The sequence below is a fragment of the Poecilia formosa genome, unplaced genomic scaffold (genome assembly GCF_000485575.1).
Source record: "Poecilia formosa unplaced genomic scaffold, Poecilia_formosa-5.1.2 Scaffold361, whole genome shotgun sequence".
Taxonomy (NCBI): domain Eukaryota; kingdom Metazoa; phylum Chordata; class Actinopteri; order Cyprinodontiformes; family Poeciliidae; genus Poecilia; species Poecilia formosa.
In genome coordinates this window covers 235,273-259,740 of record NW_006800300.1, presented here as the reverse complement: position 1 = coordinate 259,740, position 24,468 = coordinate 235,273, and the positions used below count along the sequence as shown (strand labels likewise).

At 36.9% G+C, this 24,468-nt stretch overlaps 3 protein-coding genes across 3 annotated transcripts in view; 1 reads left to right on the top strand and 2 right to left on the bottom strand.

The window, feature by feature from the left end:
- The window catches only part of tmem38a (transmembrane protein 38A), a 9,929-nt gene extending 5,533 nt beyond the window's left edge, over nucleotides 1-4,396 (bottom strand). Inside the window, exon 1 of the mRNA XM_007574790.2 lies at nucleotides 3,783-4,396. Coding sequence (XP_007574852.1) covers nucleotides 3,783-3,909 — 127 coding nt within the window. The 5' untranslated portion in view covers nucleotides 3,910-4,396. The remainder of the gene's footprint in view (nucleotides 1-3,782) is intronic.
- A 912-nt stretch (nucleotides 4,397-5,308) lies between these two features.
- Nucleotides 5,309-7,490, top strand: smim7 (small integral membrane protein 7). The gene is made up of 5 exons (XM_007574789.2): nucleotides 5,309-5,416; nucleotides 5,612-5,653; nucleotides 5,745-5,797; nucleotides 5,927-6,017; nucleotides 7,015-7,490. The coding sequence occupies exons 1-5, from the start codon at nucleotides 5,391-5,393 to the stop codon at nucleotides 7,028-7,030; spliced, it is 228 nt and encodes a 75-aa protein (XP_007574851.1). The 5' UTR covers nucleotides 5,309-5,390; the 3' UTR covers nucleotides 7,031-7,490.
- Nucleotides 7,491-8,334: 844 nt separating this feature from the next.
- On the bottom strand, nucleotides 8,335-23,974 carry LOC103153758 (FYN-binding protein). Its single transcript, XM_007574788.2, has 16 exons — nucleotides 23,857-23,974; nucleotides 18,436-19,000; nucleotides 17,205-17,307; nucleotides 16,638-16,693; nucleotides 16,507-16,544; nucleotides 15,845-15,891; nucleotides 15,408-15,540; nucleotides 13,893-14,055; nucleotides 11,472-11,616; nucleotides 11,361-11,377; nucleotides 10,795-10,873; nucleotides 10,358-10,400; nucleotides 10,107-10,269; nucleotides 9,819-9,852; nucleotides 8,969-9,006; nucleotides 8,335-8,867 (listed from the first exon to the last, which is right to left on the bottom strand). Exons 1-16 carry the CDS (start codon nucleotides 23,857-23,859, stop codon nucleotides 8,830-8,832), a joined length of 1,665 nt encoding a protein of 554 aa, XP_007574850.1. The 5' UTR covers nucleotides 23,860-23,974; the 3' UTR covers nucleotides 8,335-8,829.
- Between the last annotated feature and the right edge of the window lie 494 nt (nucleotides 23,975-24,468).

Sequence of the window (24,468 nt, the reverse complement as noted above, 5' to 3'; positions counted from 1 at the left end):
TCAGTCTTCATAATTAGATATTAATAACTCAGTAATTAGTTCCTTTTTCTGCAGGTTTTACACATCAAAAATAAAAGCAGCCAGTGTTTATAAATGATTTTTATTTTAAATTGCAGTAAAATGTTTACAATTATGAAGTTCTTGTCAGCATCCAACGGCCATATTGTTAATAAAAGACTATAAACATATTATCAGTGGTTTCCTGGTGTCCCTGTGGGCCGTATCTTTGTCGACACCCAGCCTCGTGTTTCACGTCACACCCTGATAAAGCAGTAATGATCCTGGAATAAAATAACCTTCAGCTGAGAGTAAAATAAAGAATTAAAGCTGAAAACTAAGAGAATGTTTGGAAAAAATACAATAAAATGAACCCAGACTGTCCTCAGAGACGAGCTGCTCCACTTTAAGTTACTTAGAGCCGTTTAAAAGACAGTTATCTCCGATCCTCGACAAATATGTTTAGAACAATAAGCTAAAAGAATAAAAGTTTGATCTGATTTAACTTCAGACAGTGAGGAAAAAATGTTTAAGGTGCAGAAGTAAAATTTCTTTTTTTTTCTTACTTTTCTGATCTTTCACGTTTTTAAATCTTACACTGCAGAAACACACAATCTTTTTCTACACAAAAGATTAACTTAAAAGTAATATTTCAGCAAAATATTGGAGGTTGTTTTCAATCAACTGTTCCTTAATATTAATGAAAAGTACCAGATTGGCAGATTTAAAACACGGTACGTTGTTTTTATGTTTTTAAATTGTTTTAAGGAGGCTATTTTTTGTTAGTTTTTGTCATATTCCATTTTACCTCTGTTTGTTTTTATTGTCGCTGTAACGATGCTGTTTGAGCACCAAGTAGATAAATAATAAACGTTTCAACCATATGGAAAAAATAATTTCCACAATGGTTCCTGGTGTGGAATATAAAAACTAAACAAAAGCAGATTTATACAAGACAACAGAAGACAAAGTAAAACATATAAAATTCATGTTTAACACAAAAACATAACTTTGCTTCTGGAGTAAAAGAGTTAGAAACAGAGTAGTTTATTGGCTACACTGTAAAAACTCTGTTTCCTGAGGGTCAGATTGTTATTACATTTGATTGAATTTAGTTTCAGTACAGATTAATTACAATATTTTCAATTGTTTATAACTTAATAATTAATGAATTTCTCAATTTTACTTTGTAAAATCAAAGAGTTACAATCTGATACTACAACACGTTTTCATTTACATCCCAATAAATAATCGGTTATCCCCGATTGATTTTAGGCTGAAATGTACTTATATTGTTTATAAATTAGGTAGGAAGGAGACCAGAGCTATAACTAAGCCTGTAACTTTTTTTTGTTGTTGTCATAGCAACAGTCATGGCAGTTATATACGGAGTTACAAAGTTCCCAAAAGTGTGACATCACATGACGTTTTTATGTGTTGATAAAATCCATTAACAAACTGTTAAAATATTAATAACTGTTTGTACATTGGAGGAATGGCTACTAGAAGTTAAATAATACTGAACATCTTGTCATATCAGCTCTTCCAGGGTTTTGTGTTGAAAAAGGGTCCATCTGCATCAACCACCTATGGTCACAGACCAGATTAGCAGACCATCTGGGCCGCCCAAAACCCTCCAGAGGGCCACAAATGGCCCCCTAGCCACACTTTGGACACCCCTGGTGTACCAAAAAATGTTATTTTGCAAATAATATCAGACAGACGAATGTTTATTGGTAACTGCACCATGATTTTAATTAAATCTGGATGAACATGAACCTCTAGGAGGAACCACATCTTAAGTGGAATAACTTCATAATTACGGTACGGATAATAATTAAAGATTCGTTGGAGCGCCGACATTAAGCTGAGCTGCAGGAGCAAATCTCCAGCAACAGGTGGGTTGGGGTCATGGTCCGACGGTGCTCAGCGCGAGAGCAATCTGATCTTTGAAAATGCTGCCCTGCCTATAAATACATCCAGCATGACTTCCTCGCAACTGTTGGGCCTGACCTCTGACCTCTGACCCCACACTTGCCGGTCTTCTCTTCCTTCAGCCTGAAAGACTCATTCATGATCTCACACACGCTGGGTTGGCAGCAGAAGGCATTTGACTGTCAAATTATTGGTATGAAAATGAGCTCAGGTTCAGGACAGAAAACAGCCGCATGCTGGAGTTAAACCTCAATAAAATAAAAACTCTTTAAATGACGTTTAAACCAACATCTACTTCTGTTTTTTCTTCTTTTTTTTTTTTACATTTTGACAGCATTTCTTTCCTTATAATATGTCAAAGTGAAACCTACATGTAGCTAGCTAACTCATTTTAAATTAATTAATGAAACAGGAAAACGCGTTAATTCACTGGAGGAGCTTTGTTTTGGAGCTACAGTTAGCTGGCTACATGTAGCATCTCTGTAGCTAACTCCAAAGATAGCTTAGCTTTCAGGAAGACAACTGTCTGTAGTGCTAACTTTAAACTAGCTAAAAATGTTTTGTTTTAAGTCTGTAATTGTATGATTTGCTCCTCAGTTTTAACATTAATTTATTTATTATTTTATGCCTCCTGACTTGTTAAGGAGAGTTTGTATTCTAGTTTTGTTTAAGATACATTTGTTGTCCTGTTTGGTATGAGACAGAAAATCTGTAAAAGATTTAGCTCCTCTGCCTTCTCCCAGTGCTCCCATTGCAAGCTAGAAACAGCCAATCAGAGCCAGGAGGAGGGTCTTAGCGCTGTCGATCACAATTTCCTTGTTCTCTGCTACTGCAGCTATCATGGCCTGTCATGAATGCTAAAGCTGGTTAGCATAGCCACTGATGGCGGCAGACAAACTGTTTTTCTGTGATGGTAAATTGTTTCTCTGCCGTTAACACATTTAGCAGCTTGTAGATGGGTTAATTGACAGCGCTAAGACCCGCCTCCTGACTCTGATTGGTTGGTTTTGGTGCATTTCTTCAGACGGCAATAGCAGCTCATGGAGTAAGTGGAAGAAATGTATATTTTCACAGAGTGACTGTCTCATATTTTACTGTCACAACATGGTGACAGTTTTAACAAATATGTAAAAAAATAACATATTCAAAAGTTAAATACTGCAGCAGCTTTAACTGTCATGATGACATAAGTGTGACAGGAACAGAAAATATTTTGCAGCTTTTATTGATTATTTGGTGTTATAAAAGGTCTGTAAAAGTTCAAATGGACTGAAATTTTACCTTAAAAAACGAAACCAAAACACGGAGGAAACCTTTCCCCACAGGACTAAATGATAAGGCATCATGCTAATACATGCAAACTGAGCAAGCTGCTTAGAACAGAGGCTAAAGACAACTGCTCTGCATGTTTTTATTAGTATGAAATGTTCCAGTAAACCAAAATAAAGTAGACAATATCAGGACTTTCACTGCTATTTAGTGGAGAGGAAACTCTGAGGCCTGAAACAGTGCAACACAGAGTCTTCAGAGGCACTGACTCTGTCTATTTCAGGCTCTTCTATTTATTGCTGGCATGCACAGGCCTTCTCTTCTCTCAGGTTTCATCCTTCTGCAGACTTTCTTGCTCAAATAAGCCGAATAGTGAAGAAAACCAACCCGGTTTAACTCAGTCTGCAGAGTTCAGCTGTAGTTTATGTAACAGGTCATGCTTTAAAAGGAAAGGTTACAATGTGACTCTGTACTAAAATAACTGAGTGAATTCATTTAAATTACTCCAAAATGCAGCATTTCGACACATTTCTGCGGCTTGACTGACTGCGTTTTATTGTGTATTAAGTGAAAACACTCACCTGGCTCGTACTTGAGGTAGAGGATGGAAACAATGTAATAGGCGACATCAAACACCGGAAACATTCCCATTTTGGAAAAAGCCTGGGCGAAATCGCCCAAATTCAGAACCGCGAGTACGTTTTCCATGTTGCCAAGTGAAAAATCCCTTTTATTTCCTTGTCTTTTTTGTTTGTTTGTTTGTTTTTAAATTCTGACTGCGCAGTCTGGATGAGAAGCCCGCCGAGCCTCCACCAAGCCCCCCAGTCTCGAAAGTAACGCCTGCGACACTCAAGCGCTCCTATTAATACCACCCGAAACATCCACAGGCTCTCCGATGCCTCTTCATCCTCCTTTACGCGCCTCCATCCCGCAGCTGCTCCGCTCTCCAGGTGACGGGGAGGTTTTCAGGAAAACGGAAAACTGGGTCGTTTAAAGGGTTAAACCCCGCTGAGGGTCATAACAAAACACCGAGACACGTGGCCGAGCTTAATATGGGCGATGGTTTTATTCAGTAGGGCAAAAAATAATCTGAAAAAAATCCTAAATCCGTATCAGATGATTATCGTCTCACTAGTCATTAATAGATCTAGAATAATCCAAACCGTCGGTGTTTGTTATTCCGGAAGAAGATAATCTAGTCAAAGGCACAGGAACAGTAAATAAAATCCATCCATTCCATTTGATATTATCTTCAAATGAATTCATTCGTTTATCCTTTTTTTTTTTAGAAAAAGAAAATAGCAGTAATATTCACTCTCCACTGGAGGGCGACAAAACATTTCTTGTTTCTACCGAGGCCGAAAAGAGACTCAAAGTGTAAATATAACGCATTTATTGTGTTATGTGTTAAAAGCATATTATTTTATGTCTTATTTTACTTATTACTCTATTTATTTATGTATTTCTGCTTTTTTATTAAGCATCTATTTTATTTTTCAGTTCTGTTAAATCAAGATACTAAAGTACTACAATTTGTCACATCAATATCATTTATTGATAATCATTACCTTTTTATAATTAAACATAAGCACAATAAAAGCTTAAATATGTATACATTTAGCATCTTCCTTGCATTGTAATGATTTTTGCATTTTATCTGCAGCTGAAAACAAACATAATAAAAGATTGTAAAATGTGTGAGAAAAAAATGATAAAGCATTCTTTTATTATACTGTTCAAATAATGTAGATAATGATTTTAAAAAGTAGGTTTTGATTCAGCTTGACAACATAATTTCTTAAGGATAAAATATTCTAGTTAAGATGCTGAAAATTAATCCTTCTAACGCAGTTAACACTGTGTGACGTCATTCATAGCCCATTCTCCTGTATTTTGCTCCCTGCAGGATGTCTTAAAGGTATAAATTAACGTTTTTTGCTTTGCTTCTTCTGCTTCAGTCTTTACACTGACGACAGATGACACTTAAAGTGTCCAACTCAGATTACTCTAAGTATACGTCGCGTTTTTTGCAACTTTTTGCGAATCGTAAAACGCCTGCTGTGCCTTACAATCTAAATCCAGGGCAAAGAAACTATTACCCGTCGTAATAGCGTTCTAAAATCTTATTGGTTACGTTCCCGCGTACGTCAAGAAACCAGGAAGTAAGGTGTTTCTGTGATGTGGAGAAAATGCTCGGTGATCTGTTAATATTCGGGTAATTTATAAATGTTTTTACTTTTTGTTTACAAAGCAGAAAGTTTTCTACTAATTAATTTGTTTTGAGTGTGTTGCTGTTTCCCGGATTAGCGGGAAAACATCGATGAATGTCGTGAGACGTTATTGCCAGCCAGCAGCTAACGCTGGCATTAGCTTTCTGGTTAATAACAACATTTCCTTCTGTTCTCTTTAGGACGCTGCTGGTGAATGCAGGAGCTGTGCTAAATTTCAAGCTGTTAGTATACCTACCACTTTAACTACATTAAAGCTCATTTAACAACCGTTTAGCTTCAGGCTAGCAGCTGATGGTTTGTTTTTTTTTTCAGAAAGAGGAAGGAGTCCCATGGATTTGCAGATGAGTCCGGAGCTCCAACAACAGGTTTGTGTAAGAGGAAGTTAAGAACTGGACTGAAACCTTTAGGTTTTTACTAATAATGTTTGTTTACTGTAGAATCATTTTATTTAACTGAATCATCTGGACATTTCTGCGTCTCTTGCCTGCTAATAGGTGACAACATCAGAGAGTTCCTCCTCAGCCTGCGGTACTTCCGGATCTTCATCGCTCTCTGGAACGTCTTCATGATGTTTTGCATGATTCTGTGAGTAATTATCTGCTTGTTTGTTTCTGGACTTTACAGCTGTGGGTTAATGTTACTGGGTTAATTTTTACTGCTGCAAAATCAAAAAATTGTGACAAAAAATAAAGGATACTGTCCCAAGAAAATGGCCAATATTATTTTCTGAGCGTGGCGCTAATTCTCTTTCCCGGTTTGAATAGTCTTTCAAACCATACATAATGATGGTTTGATGTAAACAAGGAAAAGAAACGAATTCACTTTAAAATGAAGCATTTTCATTTTACTTGAGCTAAATAACTTTCTGAATAAAACCTTGTTATAATTTTATAACTGAAGGCTGTTTCTCTTGTTCTAAAAGTGCTACAAAATAAAAACTAAGAGCTGTTGCCTTATTTTTCTGTACAAATTAAAAAAGTCCTTGTTTTGTGTCAGGAGGTGTATTTTAAATGGCTGTTTGTGTATTTAATCTTTTACTACCAAAATTTATTCACAATTGTATGACAGCAAAATGTTTACAAAACATTTTTTCTTTTAAACAGATTTTAAACTGTAATTTGAATAAACAACATATATTTGAAATTAGGCTTATGCAAATTAGCATAATTTGCATAAGCCTAATTATGCAAAAACACAGAGACACATGGCCGAGCTTAATATGGGCGAAGGTTTTATTCAGTAGGGCAAAAAAAAATAATCTGAAAAAAAATCCTAAAGCCATTAATAGATCTAGAATAATCCAAACTATACCTTTATAGTTTAAGGGAACTTAAAGGTATAGTTTCCTTTAAAGCGAACCAAGAAATGGTACCAAAGTGCTTTCAGTATAATTTAATTAATGGTAAACATGTCCCACATTGGCTGGTTTTAGGTGACTTCACAAGATTGGTCAACAAGGGGTTAACATTTCCTTACAGATGCTCTGCATTGCAGTGTTAGAATGAGGATTATGATCGTTTTGTCTTTCCATATTTACACCACTTACATTCTGCTAATGTTGTAAATCTTGTTTTTTTTCCAGACTCTTTGGATCGTGATCAGTTTGGCTGAATTGCACATCCAGGATGTAAACGTTTCAGACAGATGCTACAAACTTCTCCATGCCTGGACACTTTTACCCTTTTAAAATCGCAATAATGTTTAAATTCCCCAAAAGTTCACTGTATTTCAGGCTCAGTCGGATAACCTAAATCATATTTATTTTCTTTCAAACGATGTTACATTTTATTTTTTTAGCTTCAGCTATAACATCATCTGTGTACTTCAGATTAAAAATGAGCATAATAAATTCTCACCTTTATTAGGAACTTCATTCTAGTTTACATTTCACAGACATGACACATTCCTAGTTTTATTCATCAGATAGTCTGTGAAAAGTATCAGATTTAAATATCTTTCTTTAAAATCAGTTCATGTGACTTGTAAGAAAAGAAATGCTGTATATACACGATATTGTAAAGGTCCTTATACTTAATAAAAATAACTATTCCTACTGTTTTCAGATGTTATTTGACTCTAAATGTATTTAAAAAAGTCAATTGATCACTTTGGTCTAAAAACACAGATAATATCCAAAACTTTGTTTAAACCAACTTTTAGTTAAATGTGTTTTAACCACATGCAAAATATAGCTTGTTTGTTTGTTTTTTTTAAATAGAACTGAAAACAGGCTGTACAATGGCTGCTGGAAGAGACAGTGTTTTGTTGCTGACTTACCATCCAGAAAACACTTGCTGCATTCTTGCTGGTTGTGCAGGAGGCTCTAATAATGCTTTTCAAAGATTTACAGTTGTATAATTGCACATCTGTTTGCAGCCATTTTAATGCGAGAGTCTAAGCATTGAGCTGGGATGGCACTTAAAATTAATATGATTTTATAAATGTTTTTGCAGCTAAAATTTCTGAGGCACAGTTGACACCAAATTTGACAGATTGTTGTAAATATGGAGCTCTTGAATCATTCAATATTTTAGCAGCACAAACGACTGACACCAATGTCGTTTGATTTGAAGAAGGGATCCAACCTCATTGGCTACTGGAACTGATCCTCAGTAAACCAGTTTCAGTGGCTCCCCCTAGAGGATAAATGCTGGATATCATCTGACTTGCTACTTGTGTTTAAAAAGCAGAAGTTTAAAATTTTACTGAAGTAGTTCTTTAGTAAAGTACTAACTTTACTAAATAACTTCTCATTTGTTGCTGCAGATTAGAGTCAAATATTCCCATGAAGCCCCTCTGCTCTACTTTTCTTTTTCTAAAAAATAAAAATAAAAAATAACCGCCCATTAACAATTGTCTATTTATATTGTTTTGTTTTGTAAAATTAAAACACACACTTCAATCAGAAACAGCATTACATTTATTTTAAATTATCCTGGATGCCGAGAAACACAAAGCAACAGAAATAGTGTATTAAATTTCTATACAAGCATTTTGACAAACAGTGCAATAATCGGTTTCTATTTCTCAGAGTGGGTGTTGATATGTTGCTTTTATCAGAAAATATGTCTGTTTTAGTTTATTCAGTGGGGAGAGTTTGGTAATACATCTGTATGAGTTTGTTTTTACGGTAACTGATTAGTTTGACTTGTTTACATCACAGTTTGTTTGTTTGAAAGAGCCACACAGAAAATCAGTCTTTTTCTGTCCAGTAAAGCTTAAAATAACAAAACTTGTAGAAAACGCATCGTTTTCCCGAACCAAGTGAGGCGTCTGATCCCATGAGGATCTCTGTCAGAGCTTAATGGTGTTCTAGTTTGAAACTCCTGAAGTTTTTTGTTTTTCTTCTGGATAGTTTGCTCCCATATGATGAAGTGCAGAGTTAGTTTGAAACGTTTCAGTGATCCGTGTTTAGATTGTCATTGTCATAAACATCTATATTAAAAAAAGACAACAGAATAAATTAATAGATTTTAATTTTTGTTAAAATTTAATTCAGAATCTGGAAATAGAAGAAAAAAAAAATGCAAACTCACCATCAGGGTAATCCACATCATCATAAATGTCTCCTTCCCTGAAGAAAAACAATTATTCAGCAACATTAGTTTTAATTTTTTAAATCATTCAAACAATAATTATGTCATTACTAAATTCAAATACATATGTAGTATGTTTGTCAGTGTATATATTTGTGAAATGTATACAGATGGATATGTAGGTATGTATGGATGGAGGTGTATTTTCTTTTTTTATTTTTGTATACTAAAAACTGTTAGGATGTTTTCTTTATTCCTTTTCTTTTTTTTTTCTCTGTATTGAATGAAATGAATAAATAAATAAAAAATTAAACAAAAATATCAGCAATAAATTTACGCTGGAGTTGGAAAAAGTCCAGCTCACCTCCCTGTGTGCACTTCTCTGAACTTTGTAACTTTATAACTGTTCTTGGTAGGCGGTTGCTATGGAGTTGCTATGACAACTCCATAGCAACAAGACCCAAGCTTAGAACTAGCTCTGGCCTTCTTCCTAACTTATAAACTATATAAGTACATTACAGCTATTACTAGATTACAATCTGAGTTCTCTATCCACCTCTGTGTAGTACTAAGAAAAGTATCAGGGATATTTTCTGTAGTATTTACTGCCTAACTAGCAAAATTAGCTTAGCTAAGGTAGCTTTTATCTGCTAGCTAAGATAGCATCTCAAAGTGCAAACATAAGACATTTCTTTAAAACACATCTACACACTGTAATTAAATCCATGTTTGACAATAATGTAATGTATTTCTTTGTTTTTTATTAACAAAATGTTTTAAACCTAAATAATTACAAAACTAAACTTGATTTACACAAAGTAATTCTTAACAGAAGCTGAGATTTACTCACATTGCGAGAAGAATAGATTTTGGCACATATCCATCTGAAAAACAAGATATAAAACACAAATAAATTAACAACAGAACCAAATCCAGCCTGTGCTCTGAGACAAGTGTAATTATTTTGCTAGTTATAGCTACTTATAAAATCTTCCCAAGTTAAAGAATACAGTACATTTAAACAGTTATAAAATAGTTTCTGCAGCTTTTAATTCGGATTTAATCATGTAATTAACTTCTCTGATAGGTTGTCGCTCACTGTTCAAAAACAAACAGGGACGTTGGACAGTTTACGTACATTTTCCAAGCCGGTTTCGACACAGAAACTTCTTGTTGCTCGTCTCTTCGATGACATCAACGACTTCTCCCTGAGTCACGTGTAGGTCCTTCCCTCCTGGCTTCTTTATGATACAGCTGGGGTCCACCATCATGCTGTGCAGCACCCGCAGAGGCCCGTTATACTGCGAGGAAACAATCACTTTTATGAAGAAATCAGACTCATGCAAAGTTGAAAACAAAATCTACGAAGGTGAAGGAAAAATGTTTCACCTTAAATTTTTTTCTTAGCTCTTTTTCCTCTTTGGGGTTTATGCTGAAAGATGAATAATCAGAATTAATCAAAGTATCCCTGAATTAAGGAGGGACAATAAATCAGTAACAATATATATCACAGTATGCAAACAATCAATATTAACATAACAGTTTTCATGTGGCATCACACCGTGAACTTTGTAGCTGCCAGCCATCTTGGTAGGCAGTTGCTATGGAGTTGCTACAACAACAAACAAGCCACAATAAGCTTAGAACTAGCTCACAACTAAAAACTAATGGTGTGGAGTGAAAACTGGACAAAACAGGAAAGGTCATGCCTCCATTTTGGTAGTATTTCAGATATTTTAAACAAAAAATGAATCAATAATTATCAACATCGACTGAAGTGTTTATATGGTGGCACTGAGTGCTAAGTGAAGACGTAATAAGGTTACATGATCTCAGGTGGAGGTGGAGGGAAATCCTCAGGCGGAGGGAAATCCTCAGGCAGCGGTTGAACGTCGTCATATTCGTCTAGGAGCAGAAAAATAATATAACTTATTAGTTTAATTATTAATTATTAGTTTAATTTAATGAAAACAGTTCAAAAACAGGCAAAAGCATCAACTTTTACACATTAAATAGGACAGATACTGGGAAAAAAATAAAATCCCTCTGATCGTATATAATCACTGGCTGAAAACCTCATCCTCACATATGAAAACAATAAAATCTGAATTACGGGGAAAACATGAAAATCTGCAGCAATTTAAAAGGTTTATTGTAAACTAAATGAAGCAGCTGGTAATGGATCATAAAATCACTGTGGAAATACTGAACTGTTTAACATTTTTCAACAAAAGTTGAATTAACAAAACTACAGATTGTCAGAAATTTTACTCAAGTAAAAGTAAAAAGTACAGCAAAGTAAAAATACTCCTAAAAGTTAATGTTTTTCAAAGCACTTTTGTAACTAGTTACTACCCAACTCTGGTGTCTGTGTTGTTATGATGAAACTCACCATCATCTTCAGGAAAGCTACAAATCAAAGATAAAACAGATTGTTGTTAAAGCAAGCAGCTGAAGCTTCACATGTGAGTCTTTAAAAATAATCCGTCCTCCGTCTGGTTACCTGTTGGACTCCATGTTCGGCATCATGGGCGGGTCCGGCGGAGGCGGCGGTAAATCGAACGTATCCAATTTTCTCAGCGGTGGCAGCCTGTATTTTTTAACCGCTTCATAGTCGATATCCACACACGAGTTGCTGATGTATCCATCTGGAACAAAAAACAAAAACAACGTGGTGTTAGCGTGGTAGCCGTGACCTTTAACACTGAACGGTGATCAGTATTTATCCATAACATTATCTTTGCTGGGTTTTTTTGAGAATGTTGGATTTTATTTCTTAAGAACCGAGTCACTGTTGGAGAAAACTGATGGAAGAAACATATTTCATGAATATTGTTTGCTGCAGAGTTATTGCACTGCAAATTCCAGGAAAAAAATGTAAAAGAGAATTTTTACTTCCTCTAATTACTTTGGCAACCATTAAAAAAATGAGACATATTATTTTTCAGTGGGTTGGTGAGTGCATGACACATTCTTCAGAGATTTAAGAACCACCTTAAATGGCAGATATGATATTTTAGAGCCACAAAACCAGTCAGTCTTTAACCTATTAAAAACAGGAAGTGAGGACCGTATAAGGATGAATTTTATTTAGTCAGATGGACATCTTATCATAGGGCTGCACAGTGGCGCAGCTGGTAGAGCTTTTGCCTTGCAGCAAGAAGGTTCTGGGTTCGATTCCCAGCCCTGGTGTGGGGCTGGGTTTGGGAACCTCCAAATTGCCCCTAGGTGTGTGTGTGAGTGTGTGTGTATGCATGGTTGCTTGTCTCTGTGTTGCCCTGCAACAGACTAGCGACCTGTCCAGGGTGACCCCGCCTCACGCCCGGAACGTTAGCTGGAGAGGCAGCAGCAACCCTCCCGACCCCACGAAGGGACAAGGGTGCAAAGAAAATGGATGGACATCTTATCATGCAAACACACTTTTTTACGATTGGACGATCAAATCTTGGATTTAACACAAGTAACGATCCAAACCTGAAGGAATTCGATAGCATGTTCTGTATCCAATGGCTAGTCCATGTAGCTTGAGCAGGAGTAAACAGCCAGACCGCAGAGAGAACTGCTGCTGTTGTTTGTGAGCATAAAGTTTGCAAAGTAAGAAATGAGAAATGGTCCAATGGTTCTGACTTTTTATTTGTTTGCTATCGATGCAAAACATCTGTTGACGTAAGCAGATGGAGTTAAATTAATCTGAGTTCTGTCCAAACAATCCTTCTGGATTATGAGCCACAATAACATCATATCTGCTCTCCATTCTTAGTGTTTGAGCCAAATGAATGAATGCATCTGGCTTAACTTTCCTTCAAACCAACCTGTGTGTAGTATTTGCTTTGAGTAACTTTCTAAGGACAAACAACATGCTATTATTCTGGGTAAGCTAGCTACTGAGGGATTGTTGGGGTTTAGCTAACAAATAAAAAGCTGATCATGCTAGCAGGAATACATACTAATAACTAACAGGTCTCACTTGAAGAAGGGATTCACAATCTCAGTGGTGACTTCCTCGTGAAATAAAGGTTAAATAATTGAAAATATAAATAAAATTGTCTATTCTGTTGACACATTTGACGCACCATGGTAACAATGCTGGTCAGAACTGGAGCAGAAGTCACAACATCTACGAAACTACCACCACAATTTTCCAGACTTTTTGTCAATGCTACCATTTATCACAGCAGTGAGTGACAGACAGACTGGGCGCTTTTAAATCCCATTTTTAAAAAAACGTTCTCAGTGGTTGAGCCACCACACAAATCTTCACTTGAAGGTCTGAAACTCAAGCTGGAGAATTTTCTATCATTACTTTTGTTTTCGGTTGTTTTCCAAATATAACTTCATCACTCTTTGGCAACTTTCCACTTCGTTATCGGCCGCATTTGTAAGTAATGAATGTATACACCACTTAAAATGCTGCATAAAAGCCCTGGAAGAAAAGCACAAAGAAATAATGGATCACTTGAGACTTTTGCACACTGCTGCAGACACCAGTAACCACAGTAACCCTTTTGTTCGCCACCCTGTCTGAAACCAACATGTTCACCAGCTTCCATGCCGCCATAAAAGTCGGCAGCTGAAACCTATGAGTTGGTTAAGGTTCATCTCAGCTTTCTATTCTTGCTGCACTGCAGAACTTCATAAACTCTCAACGGCAAACAAGCAGAGATGCAATTCTACCAAACTTTTATAACCCAACAAATAGAGTTTAGTGTCATCTGCATACAAACAAACTGCTGTATTCTATAGTCATTGTAAAGCAGTACAAAAACATTCCTCATAGCAGCAAAAATAACGCAAAATATCTCACAAAGTGGTAAAGAAAAACTGCAAAAATAAAATTTCTCTGCTTGTCCTCATCAAGCAAAGAGACTTGGATTGGAAAACATTAAAACTTTTGTTTTTTCACAGAGTTTCAGTCTGAACTCACATTGTCCGCTGAGCGAACGGGCCAACCATTTGCCCTTGGGGTTACTGTCCACGCGAATGATCTCCACGCTCTCTCCCTGTCGAACGCTGAGGTCCAGCTTCCCTTCGGCCTGCCAGTCCTCCCGAACCCGGGCCGTATGCAGAACGGTCTCCTCTCCTTGTAGCTACAGAGGGAAGAGCAGAAACAAAGCTTAGCAGATCAAAACTCTGGTGAATTACGGTGTTTTACACACAAACTTGCAGCATTTGTTACTTTTTCAGCTGGTCTAGTTCTATGTAATACGGGGCAGTAATGTCAGCTCATGCGACATCTTAAATTATTAGTCTTTCTGTTTTTTGAAAGGTTTTTCCATGTAGTGTGATATCTGCAGTTTTCTATCTTTTTCAGTGAGATACAAATACAGCAGAAAATTATGGACAAAATGCAAAAACATAAAAGGGTCAAACATGGATTATACATTCCTTCTAAGACATAAAAAACTTTCCATTAGAAGGAAAGAAAGAAAAATACATTCCAACTGCTTTTCAGTTATTTTTATGATACAACAGACCCATCTGACAGTTTTGGTTGCATCTTTTTTTGTTGGCATTTAATGTGCAGTTCCATCTCAAACTTACACAAACAAACATAAGCATGCAATAATCAATCAATTTTCAATCAGCTTGTTGCACCAAAGATTTAAGAATGCATAAACACATTTTCACTGAGGCTCTTTATGTATTTGTAAATTGACATTTGTTATCACTCTGATTGTACAAAATAGATCAGGGTGTATTTGCTAATTGCGAAGGAATGCAATACTTTTGTGAGATAACGCAAAAGAAAAACAATCTACTTTTGCACTGCACCGTGTCAAAAAACAACAAATTATTTCAAAAACCTGTTCCCCTCGTCACCTGTGGGGGCGCTGAAACAAGAACTACTGAAAGAAATGACACACAGACCTCTGAAGAAGACACTGAGCCCAACTTCCTTATCCACGAAATATAAACAAAGACGGTGTAGCGTCAGATTTTATCGGTAAGATGATTTCTCTTTTGTTTTTGGCTAAATACCACGAACCATTTCTCCCGCTAGTAGCTGGCGCTAGGCTAACACGTTTGGTTGTATTTACCCAGAATGCCCTGCACTGTAGTCTACTGCTGCAACAGCGGCGCCCGTAAACATTGTTCGTAGCACCTCTAAAACATAATTTTAAGCTTTATTGTCCATAAGCAAGCATCGTTTTTAATTTGTCCATCTTAGAGTTACAGACGCTGCTTGTAACATTAACTGTAGACACACTCGTTCATGTGTATCCGGTAAAACAAACGTTTCCGCCTCATCTTACTGCTGACGCGAGGAGCGGCCATATTGAAACACTAAATCCACATTACAAATCCTGAGCAATCGGATTTTCTCCCAGTTTCCCAGTGGGAAGTCTGACTTCAGACGCGGTCCAATTGATTTTTTTTCCACTGGGAAGTCGGACTTTCCCAGTAAAACAGTGACGCAGCGTTAGTTTCTCCTCTTTACCTGAAAGTTTTTCTTCAGCTCAGCCTGTTTCCTCTGACGCTCCAGCTGATCCTTTATTTCTTGTTCCTGCTGTCTTCTCGCGTCCATCTTGTTGGTTTTTTCAGGACTTGAATGATTTGCCGACACTTGTTCCCTTGAAAATGACCAAAAAATAGTTTTTAAATTAATTTCATAAGCATGGTTTACTGTTGTCTGCCTTTATGTTAAAATTGTGCTTTACAACGTACCGGACGATGTTGCTTTTTAAGTTAATTTAGAATGTACTTCTTAAATAAGAGTGTAAGCGATATAAAGATAGAGCTTCATCTGTTGAAGCCGCAGATATAAATAAGTTTAGTGACAAAAGGCTCTGAGGCTCAGGCAGCTGTAGCTACAGTCTACTTTTGGACATTACAGAGATTAAAAAAACATTGCAGAGACAGGAAGTTTATACTTACTCATCAATAAACTCATACACATCATCATCGTCATCATCATCATCATCCTGCAAGAAAAAATGGTTTAATTTCTACTTTTAAAACAGGAAGGAGTTTTAGGTTAGTAGATAAAAATGATCGTCAGTCAAACTATAACTCCTATTTCTTTATTCGTTTCGTGTAATTCTCAACTACATTTCTGCATTTTCTTGTTTTGGTCTGAGAAATCGCTGACAAGTCTTATTTTTAACTGCAGTTTAGTAGAAAAGTCGTGGCTGCTAATAAAATTGATTACAAGTCCTTAATTTCAATTCCATCTTGAAATATAATTTTATTTTTGCATCATAGTTTCTTAACTCTACCTCAAAAAATGTTTTATTTTGATTTGCTCTTAAACTTTTGCACTTTGTGTATTTAAGGAAAACGCACATAAATAAGTATCGACATGATTTAATGAACTGAAACCTAAAATATGCTAATTATTAAATATTAGGAAATTCATGCAATGAAAACTGAAGTCATGCTAATCAGATCCAATCTGATTTAAATCAAGTATTGGGTTAAAAGTCTGCATACTGTTTATGTCTCTTTATTTACTTGTTTATTATGCAGGAAAATATATTTTAAAAGGATTTCACACCAAAAAGTTTACATTTTTAACAGTTTTAAGAACCTGTACTTACTGCATCCATGCAGTGGGAATTATTATCGCTGTAGGATTCTGCAAAGACACAAAGCACACTTATGTTAATTTGGTGTTGAGACGTAAATGATGTGTTTATTGTTAGACGTTTTTCTAAAGTATTCAGCGCACCGTTCTTTTCAAAACTTCCAATGTCGTCATAGGTCTCCTGTTCATCTTCAAAGTCTCTGAAATCAGGAATTAAATGTGTAAAAATTAAACTTTAATGATGAATCAAAACAAAGCCGAATCAGAAGAAAGTGAAAGTGACGAGAGAAAAAAACAGCTAAATTTATCATCAAATATGTTTAGAATCTTTTTTTAAATTTCCTGTTTTCATCCTAAAACACAAACTAGAGTTAAAAAGAAAACAAAGGCTTTGTTTCTCAGTAACAATCATCAGACTTTAATATTTTCTGATCTAGATCTAAAAAAAAACCTTCAAAAATGAAGAGTCTCAGATTTCCTGTCAGCAGCGAACGCATCTCTTTCATTATTTATCTTCTAATCACGCTTCATAAGATTTGGTTTGAAAGCCTTAATCGTGTTTTACCCCGGAAACGGCGCTGATGGTTTAATGCTGTTTCCTAACATTAAGAGTTTTCTGCACTTTATTTGATTATATTAATGTATTTCATGCGTTACATGAATAAAAATGGTTCTGAAAGCTGAATGCACTGTAAAAAGTCGGGTTCTCACACGGAGGCGATCTGCCGCGGCAGCTTGCTGGGTTTGCTGGATCGCTGTGGCGGGATGGGCGGACTCATCACCGCTGGAACCGGCATCCTTACATCCGTCGAGTCTGGACCGCAGAAAATGTGAAAAATAATTCAGTTTGTTTTGAAATACTGTTCAGTTTGTCTCAAAACTTACAGATTGATATTTAAAAATGAACTCGCTGCAAAAAAACTAAAATCTTACCAAGTAATTTTGGTCCATTTTCTGGTCTTGTAACACTTTAAAAAACAAAACTAACTTACAAGTAAATATTCGGCTTGTTTTAAGTCAATAATTCTTTAATGTAGATTTATGAAGATTATTTAACTTATCCATTTTCTTGTTATAAGTGAAATAATCTAGTAGATTTTTAAATGAAAATTAAGGAATTATTGACTTTAAACAAACTCCTCCTGTATCTCGCTGAAAAGTTGTTTGTCCGTTAGTTTTGTCTTATTTCAAATGGGCTAAGATATAAAAATACTTGGTAAGATTTTGTCTTTTTGCAGTGAAGAGCTTTTCTCACCCTAGTTACACTGTAAAAACACAAAATCTTACCAAGTTGGTCTAGTTTCTTGTGGTAAGATTTTGTGTTTTTACAGTGCACCCACCTCTGCTGCCATGTTGGCCTGTCACAATAACATTGTTTGCTGGACAATAAATTGTAGGAATTATGGCGATAAACGATAATATTGTGTTGTGAGACTATTTTTTAGTCACATATCGTCGCTTCCTGAAATCGTGGCGTTTTTTTGTGATTTTTTTTGGTGATTTTTCATATTGATATTTGCATAATAATGCAAGTCTGTGTCTCTCAAAGATAAACTTTAATTTTGCATCAAAAACTTCACACTGGAGCTGGAAAATATTTTAAATAACCCAAAAAATAACAACACCAAAAAAACAACCAAAGGAAAAAAACTAAAATAAATGAAATAGAAATAAAAAACAAAAACTGGAATAATTATTAAGTTTGAAGATAAAATATAAAAATTAATGACCTCATTACCATTAATTATGTGATTGATGGTGACAGACCTGGTTTCATGCATTTAACTATTTTCTTCACTTTTGTGTGAATATTTAAGCAAAAATTATATTTATTGAATCAAACTGTTTTGTTTTTCAGTGTTGTGCTTTTCTCTTTGACTTCTGTGTGGAAAAGTAAAACAATGACAGAAACAGTAAATAAACCTTATTATTCTGAACTCACATCTCCTCTGGTCGCTCTGGGCGCCGCCTCCTGCTCTCCGGCTCTTCCTGAACGGCTCCAGGTTGACGTTCGGGGGCCGTTTGGGCTTCAGGGGCAGCGGGCCCTCGGGGGGCAGCGGCCTGCGGAGCGGGGTCACCTCCCCGGAGCTCTTCTGCCGTGCCTGATGGCGCAGCAGCAGCGGCGTGGTGGCCGGAGACGGACCCAGGACCGGAGACCTGGCCGGAGACAGCGACGGCCCCGGGGCCCTCTGGTGCGTCAGCATCATCTTCTGCAGCATCTCTCCGGTCTGCTTCACCTTGTTGGTGGCGTCTCCGGACTGAACGGGCGCCCGGTTCGAAGGTCGTTGGAAAGAAGCAGCAACAGGTGGGGGTGACTCTTCCTTCGGAGGCCTCACCAGGCCTTGGTAAGGTCGCAGAGGAATTGCTGCTGATATTTTGTCGTTCTCCGGCCTCCCAAACCCCGGCCGTGGAGATTTGGGTGAGCCGCTGTCCCGGCTGCTGGTGTCGGAGGCCCGGGCCTGGCTGTTGAAGCGGGCCCGCAGAGCCTTCACGTCAACGCTGTCCTCCTGCAGAGAAAACACCAGTTGATCTGCTGCTCTGCGTCTGCAGCAGGAAGTCAGCAGCGCAGCACGGAGCAGGGCATAACCCCCACACACAAACTCATTCTGCAAACTCCCACGCTAAGCTTTCACAAGGTGCAGCGTCTCCGCTTCCTGGTTTGATTCTCTCAGAGGTGATAACTCTCTTTGCAGAGCAAGAAACCTTTGAGAGTTCTCTGAACTGTAAGGAAGCAATAAATCCCAAGAAGGAATCACTTTATTCAGGTTTCACTGCAAGAACATGAAATATCACCAAGGAATTTATGTCTAGTTTCCAGAGCAAATATCTTAGTACACCTGGAATAAGACAAAACTATATTAGAAGCAACTTTTTAGAAGTTTATTTTAAGTCAGTAATTCCTTTATATAGATGAAAATGTTAAAGTTTCATTGTCAGACATTTTTCCCAGGTTATAAAAGAAATAATCTGCTAGTCGAAGTTTTTCATCAATATTAAAGAATTATTGACTTTAAAAAGCTGCTTGCTGATAAAATAACAAACTTAAAGTAACTTAAGTGTACCAACATAAATGGACTAGATTTGGTGTTTCTTGCAGTGAACAAGCCTGTAAATTATATTCACCCTGTTTAGTTTTTAAATTGTGGCGTTTCTTTATTCTGATGAAAACATTTAATGTAAACCAAAATTTATTGGTGTCAGATTTTACTAGTTTTTTTGTCTTTGCTGAAAGACCATGAGCACCTAGACTGGCACTTTTGTTTTGGTTGTATTTACCCAGAATGCCCTGGGCTGCAGTCCGCTTCCTGTCCGCTTCACATATCCATTTGAACAAAGACTGGGGTTTGTAGCACGCAAAAGTCCAGGGATCTACTGACTTTACCTGAATTCACAGGTAAATTAATGTGATTTACCCGTATGCAGATAAAGTAAACTCAATGTATTTAAACACACAACTGTTATGTTGGGTATTTATGCGTCTCTCTGGAGTCGAGAGTCTAAAAGTGTACCGCATTAGTTTGCTTCTCAACGTGTGAAAGACGTGAAATTTCACACTTTTTTGCCCGTCTTGGTCTTCCGTACTCGAGAATCAGGAGCATTAGAGTGGAGTGTGTGTCGGATAACCACTGAAATGATTATTTTAACCTAGACATGAGCTCACATCAGTTTCATTGGACATTCAGATTGGTTGAACAAAGAAAACTCAACAGTTTGAACAAAACTGTGTGAAAACCGAGGATTATGGCTAAAACTGGGGGTAACAGTGTATGCATCCACCGCTGACCTACATTTATGTTCAGTTAAAAGAGGCCACCTCAGAGAAACATCATAATAATGAAAATCCTCCTGAGAAGCTCCAAACCTCTCTGATTGTTTCTGAGACTTTTGAGCAGCTGAAACAGAGAAAACTGTAGATGTACGATGTGTTTCTATAATCCCAGATAATCCCGTCATCCCTCCACTGAAACCAGATCTCTGCCCGTCTGCAGACGCCTTTATTTATCCAACTGAGACGTAATAAGTGGGAAAAGCCTCCCTGTAGCTCAGAGGATGAACTTTAACATCCAGTTGTTAGTTTATAAATCGCTGATCGGCTCTGCAACACGAGCCATTAAAGATCAAACATGGAGAAGTTGCATTCAGCTTCTAGACACCACAAATCTGGATCTAACTTGAAAACTACAAAACAGCAAAAACACTGATTTCCTTTAGATCGAGGATAAATTGGGACAAATGTTTTGTTTTAAGAGAAACAATCTGCCAGTTGAACTAGTATTTTTCATCAATATTAAGAAAGGATTTAAAACAAGCTCATATTTCTTCCTGAAAGTTACGTCCAAGTGAGTTTCCTCCTATTTTAAGCTTTCTAAAATATTTTAACCAGAAACAAAACCAGAAGTACTTTGTAAAACTTTGTGTTTTTGCAGTGAAACATTTTTTACAAAGGTAAAGATGTCTGTTTTAAAAATAAAGAGAAGTAAGTAAAAGTTTATTTATACATTGTAAAAACACAAAATCTGCAGTTCAAAATGCTAATCAATGGATTCATAAACACAGAAGTGAAGGATTTTATATCTATAATTTTAGTGTTTTAGTTCATTTTATAAACAACATAGTTCTTATTTATTTCAGCTAACCAAAATGTTTTCTCCATTTCAGTTTTTACTATTTCATAAATGTTAGTTAACTATGATAACCTAGATGTCAACTACAGAACACTTTGCCTTTTCCCACAGCATAAAGCGGTAAAACCAGCTGACCAAACCTTCTGGAGTTCCACCGGGGTTGCTAGGTAACGGGGCTGGGCTCTACCTGGGTTGCTAGGTAACGGGGCTGGGCTCCACCGGGGTTGCTAGGTAACGGGGCTGGGCTCTACCTGGGTTGCTAGGTAACGGGGCTGGGCTCCACCGGGGTTGCTAGGTAACTGCAGTGGCCCTTCTATTTTTGAAAGGGTTTTATTTCCAGACACCAAAATCATTAACTTGTTGCCAAAAAAACAGCTGGGTAGATTTTTTAAGTACATTTTTAGAAGCAGTTGGGACCCTCATCTAAAACAAAAAACATTTTTAAAAAGTGCAGGTTGCTTTGTTTTTGTTGTTGCTCTAGTTAACTGTAATAGCCTAGCTTCATCTGCAGCTTGCACCCACAGGGTCACATCTTTAGTCAGTACGTTAATGACTGCGTGTCTCTGTGTGTCTGTGGCGTCGACTTTGAGGCTGGAAATGTTTTCCCCAACGCAGCTCAGCCCTTTTAAGATCTGTATAAAACAGAAGCATGTGGTTCTGTCAAAAAGACTCGTTTGAAAACAAAAATAAAACACTTTCCTCACATGTTTGTGTTCTAATGTGATTATGAATGAACACATCCATTAATTATGTCTCTGTATAATTAGTTTTTACACGCGTTATTTGCATGTGTTGATGTGGTTTTCCAGCCTGTGACAGGATCCACAACAATCAGATAACAAGAATACAACAATCATAATTTAAATATTTCATTTTTGTCATGCATCATTTCCCCCCAAAGTTACAATCCATCTTTTTATAGCTTTTGTTTACACAACATTTACTTCCAGATTATTTCACTTGAACGTTTTTCCCATGTCAGAAGTGAAAGTCTGCCAATGAAATAAACATTTTTTCATCAATGTTAAACCATTATTGAGCTAAAACAAGCTCTTCTAACTTGCTTTAAAGTTAGAAGCATCTCCTATTGTGGGCCTTTATATCCAATTATTTATCAATAGTCAGAATTTATTTTGGTCTTAACTCAGAGATTCACTCAAGGAATGCTGCTGGTGCATTTCAGGCTATAGTATTTTATTTACTGCTTCTTAATACTCTTATTTGTGTATTTTAATGTATTTCAAATATTGTATGAAATAAATGAAACATCGGCACAGTGTGCCAATTTTTTAATTGATCGTCAGAATAATTGATTACAGCTGCAGCCCTAATTTACTGCTTTCATCAGCTGTTCTGCCTAATTCTGTGTCTGTAAAGCATTTTGTGATTTTATCCATGAAAGGTGCTAAACGTTTGCGTATTTATTAGTGCTGAAATGATTAATCGGTTTAATCAATTAACGGTCAACACATTTAGTCGTCAATTAATCATTAACGTTCAGACTCAGAAAAGGCCGTTTGCTGAAAACCAAAACAGTAATTAAGCCAATAATCGTATTGTTTTTATCAGCTGTTCTTATTTCTGTAAAACTTGAGATTTTATCTGAAAGTTGTCGTGTAAATAAAGTATTTTAAATCTGATTGAATTTCAACAACAAAAAGCTTTGCTCCAAACAATAATTAAGTTTATCAAAGAATCAAACGAAGAGGATCAATATTTTGTCCAATGTCGAACGGAGGATGAAGAACAGGAAGTGCTGCAACCGCACGCCTCTACCTCAGGCAGCATCCTGCGCCGGTTGCCATGGGAACGCCCCCTCTGCACCAATAAGCTGCAAGCTCTGCTCGCTGCCGACTTTATACAGCGCCGCTGACTTTTATAATCACAGGGAACAAAGGAAACATTAAAAAAAGGTTTCTGCACCACAAAACGAGCATGCACCCGAAGCACCGTTTTCAGTCAGACGGGGAGAGTGAGCAGAAAAGGACCTGTGTGTGTGTGTGTGTGTGTGTGTGTGTGTGTGTTTGCAGACAACGGCCTCACCACAGACTTTAGCTGTGCAGGTGCAAAGAGAAAGTGCACAGAAATTAGATGTACAGACCAGAGCAACAACCAACAAAAAAGGAAAAAAAGAAAATGACTCAATCGCGGTGAAAACTAGCATGTAGCTGGAAGGTTTCGACATGTTTGATGTGTTAAAATTAGGCTTTTCTTTAATGTTGTAAGTTCTTAATAAAGCTAAATAAGTAGGACAGAAAATACTTTGAACAACAACAGGCGGCATAAAGAAGTAATTTTAAAAAGTTGAGAGCTGATGACTTGGTTTCATAAGGCATTAAAAGTCATCAACGTGTAAAATTTGAAATCCAGAATATTTTGTATGTCAACAGATAACAGAGCGAAGAAGGAGAGCAGTGTGTAAATAATTAACCGGTGCTAACTGTTAAATAAGGGCTCCCATTCATCAGCTGCAGCGTGGACATTTCTCCTTTTTTAAAACCTCAAACTTCCTTTTTTAATAGTCTGGAAAACATACACAACTTTTATGGAGCTGCTTTCTTAGTTCAAAGAAGGAAACCGAGGTTAAACCAACACAGACGCGAGAATATCCTCATCTTTAAACTAAAATTAGCCCTGAGTGGCGGAGGAAGTGACCAGAGAGTCAAAGGTGTAACTCTGGATTAACCAACAAAGTGGTTGGAGTTTTAAAAATATACCGCTAAAAATGAGTTTCTCACCATTTTGTCTTCTGGGTTGACTTCTTAGTGTATGACGCGATCCATGTCCGGCAGTAATTCCTTGTTATCCCGGCCGATGCTCCTGCTGCTCAAACAGCCATATGACCTGAGTGACTAAACTTACAGTAAAGGAGGAAATGCTCTGCTCAGCGTGGGCAGCTGTCTGCAAGCGACACCACATGATGTCAGCCGGGGGGTTTCTTTCCTCCCCTGCAACACGCAGTCACTCAAACCAAACGCTGAAGTCGAGAAAATGGTTCATTTTACTCTGTATTTATTAGCGATGAAACGATTAATCGCTTTCATCATAATGAATTGAAATAACGGTCAACTAATTTAGTCGTTGATTAATCATTAACTGGTACAGCCTGAAAAAATGCCATTTGCTAAAAAAGCAAACTACTCAGAGAAGTAAACAATATGAAAGGTACTATATGTTAGTGTATTATTAGCGCTGTGGCTGCCATTATTTAAATAACAATCAGCTAATTTAGTTGTTGACTAATTGACAGCAGTAACTGACCCAAACATTTACAAAACTTTTAGCATTCTAGATCCAAAACCCCTTTTTTGTTCATTAATGTTCTGCCCAGAACTCCTCAGAAGGCACGG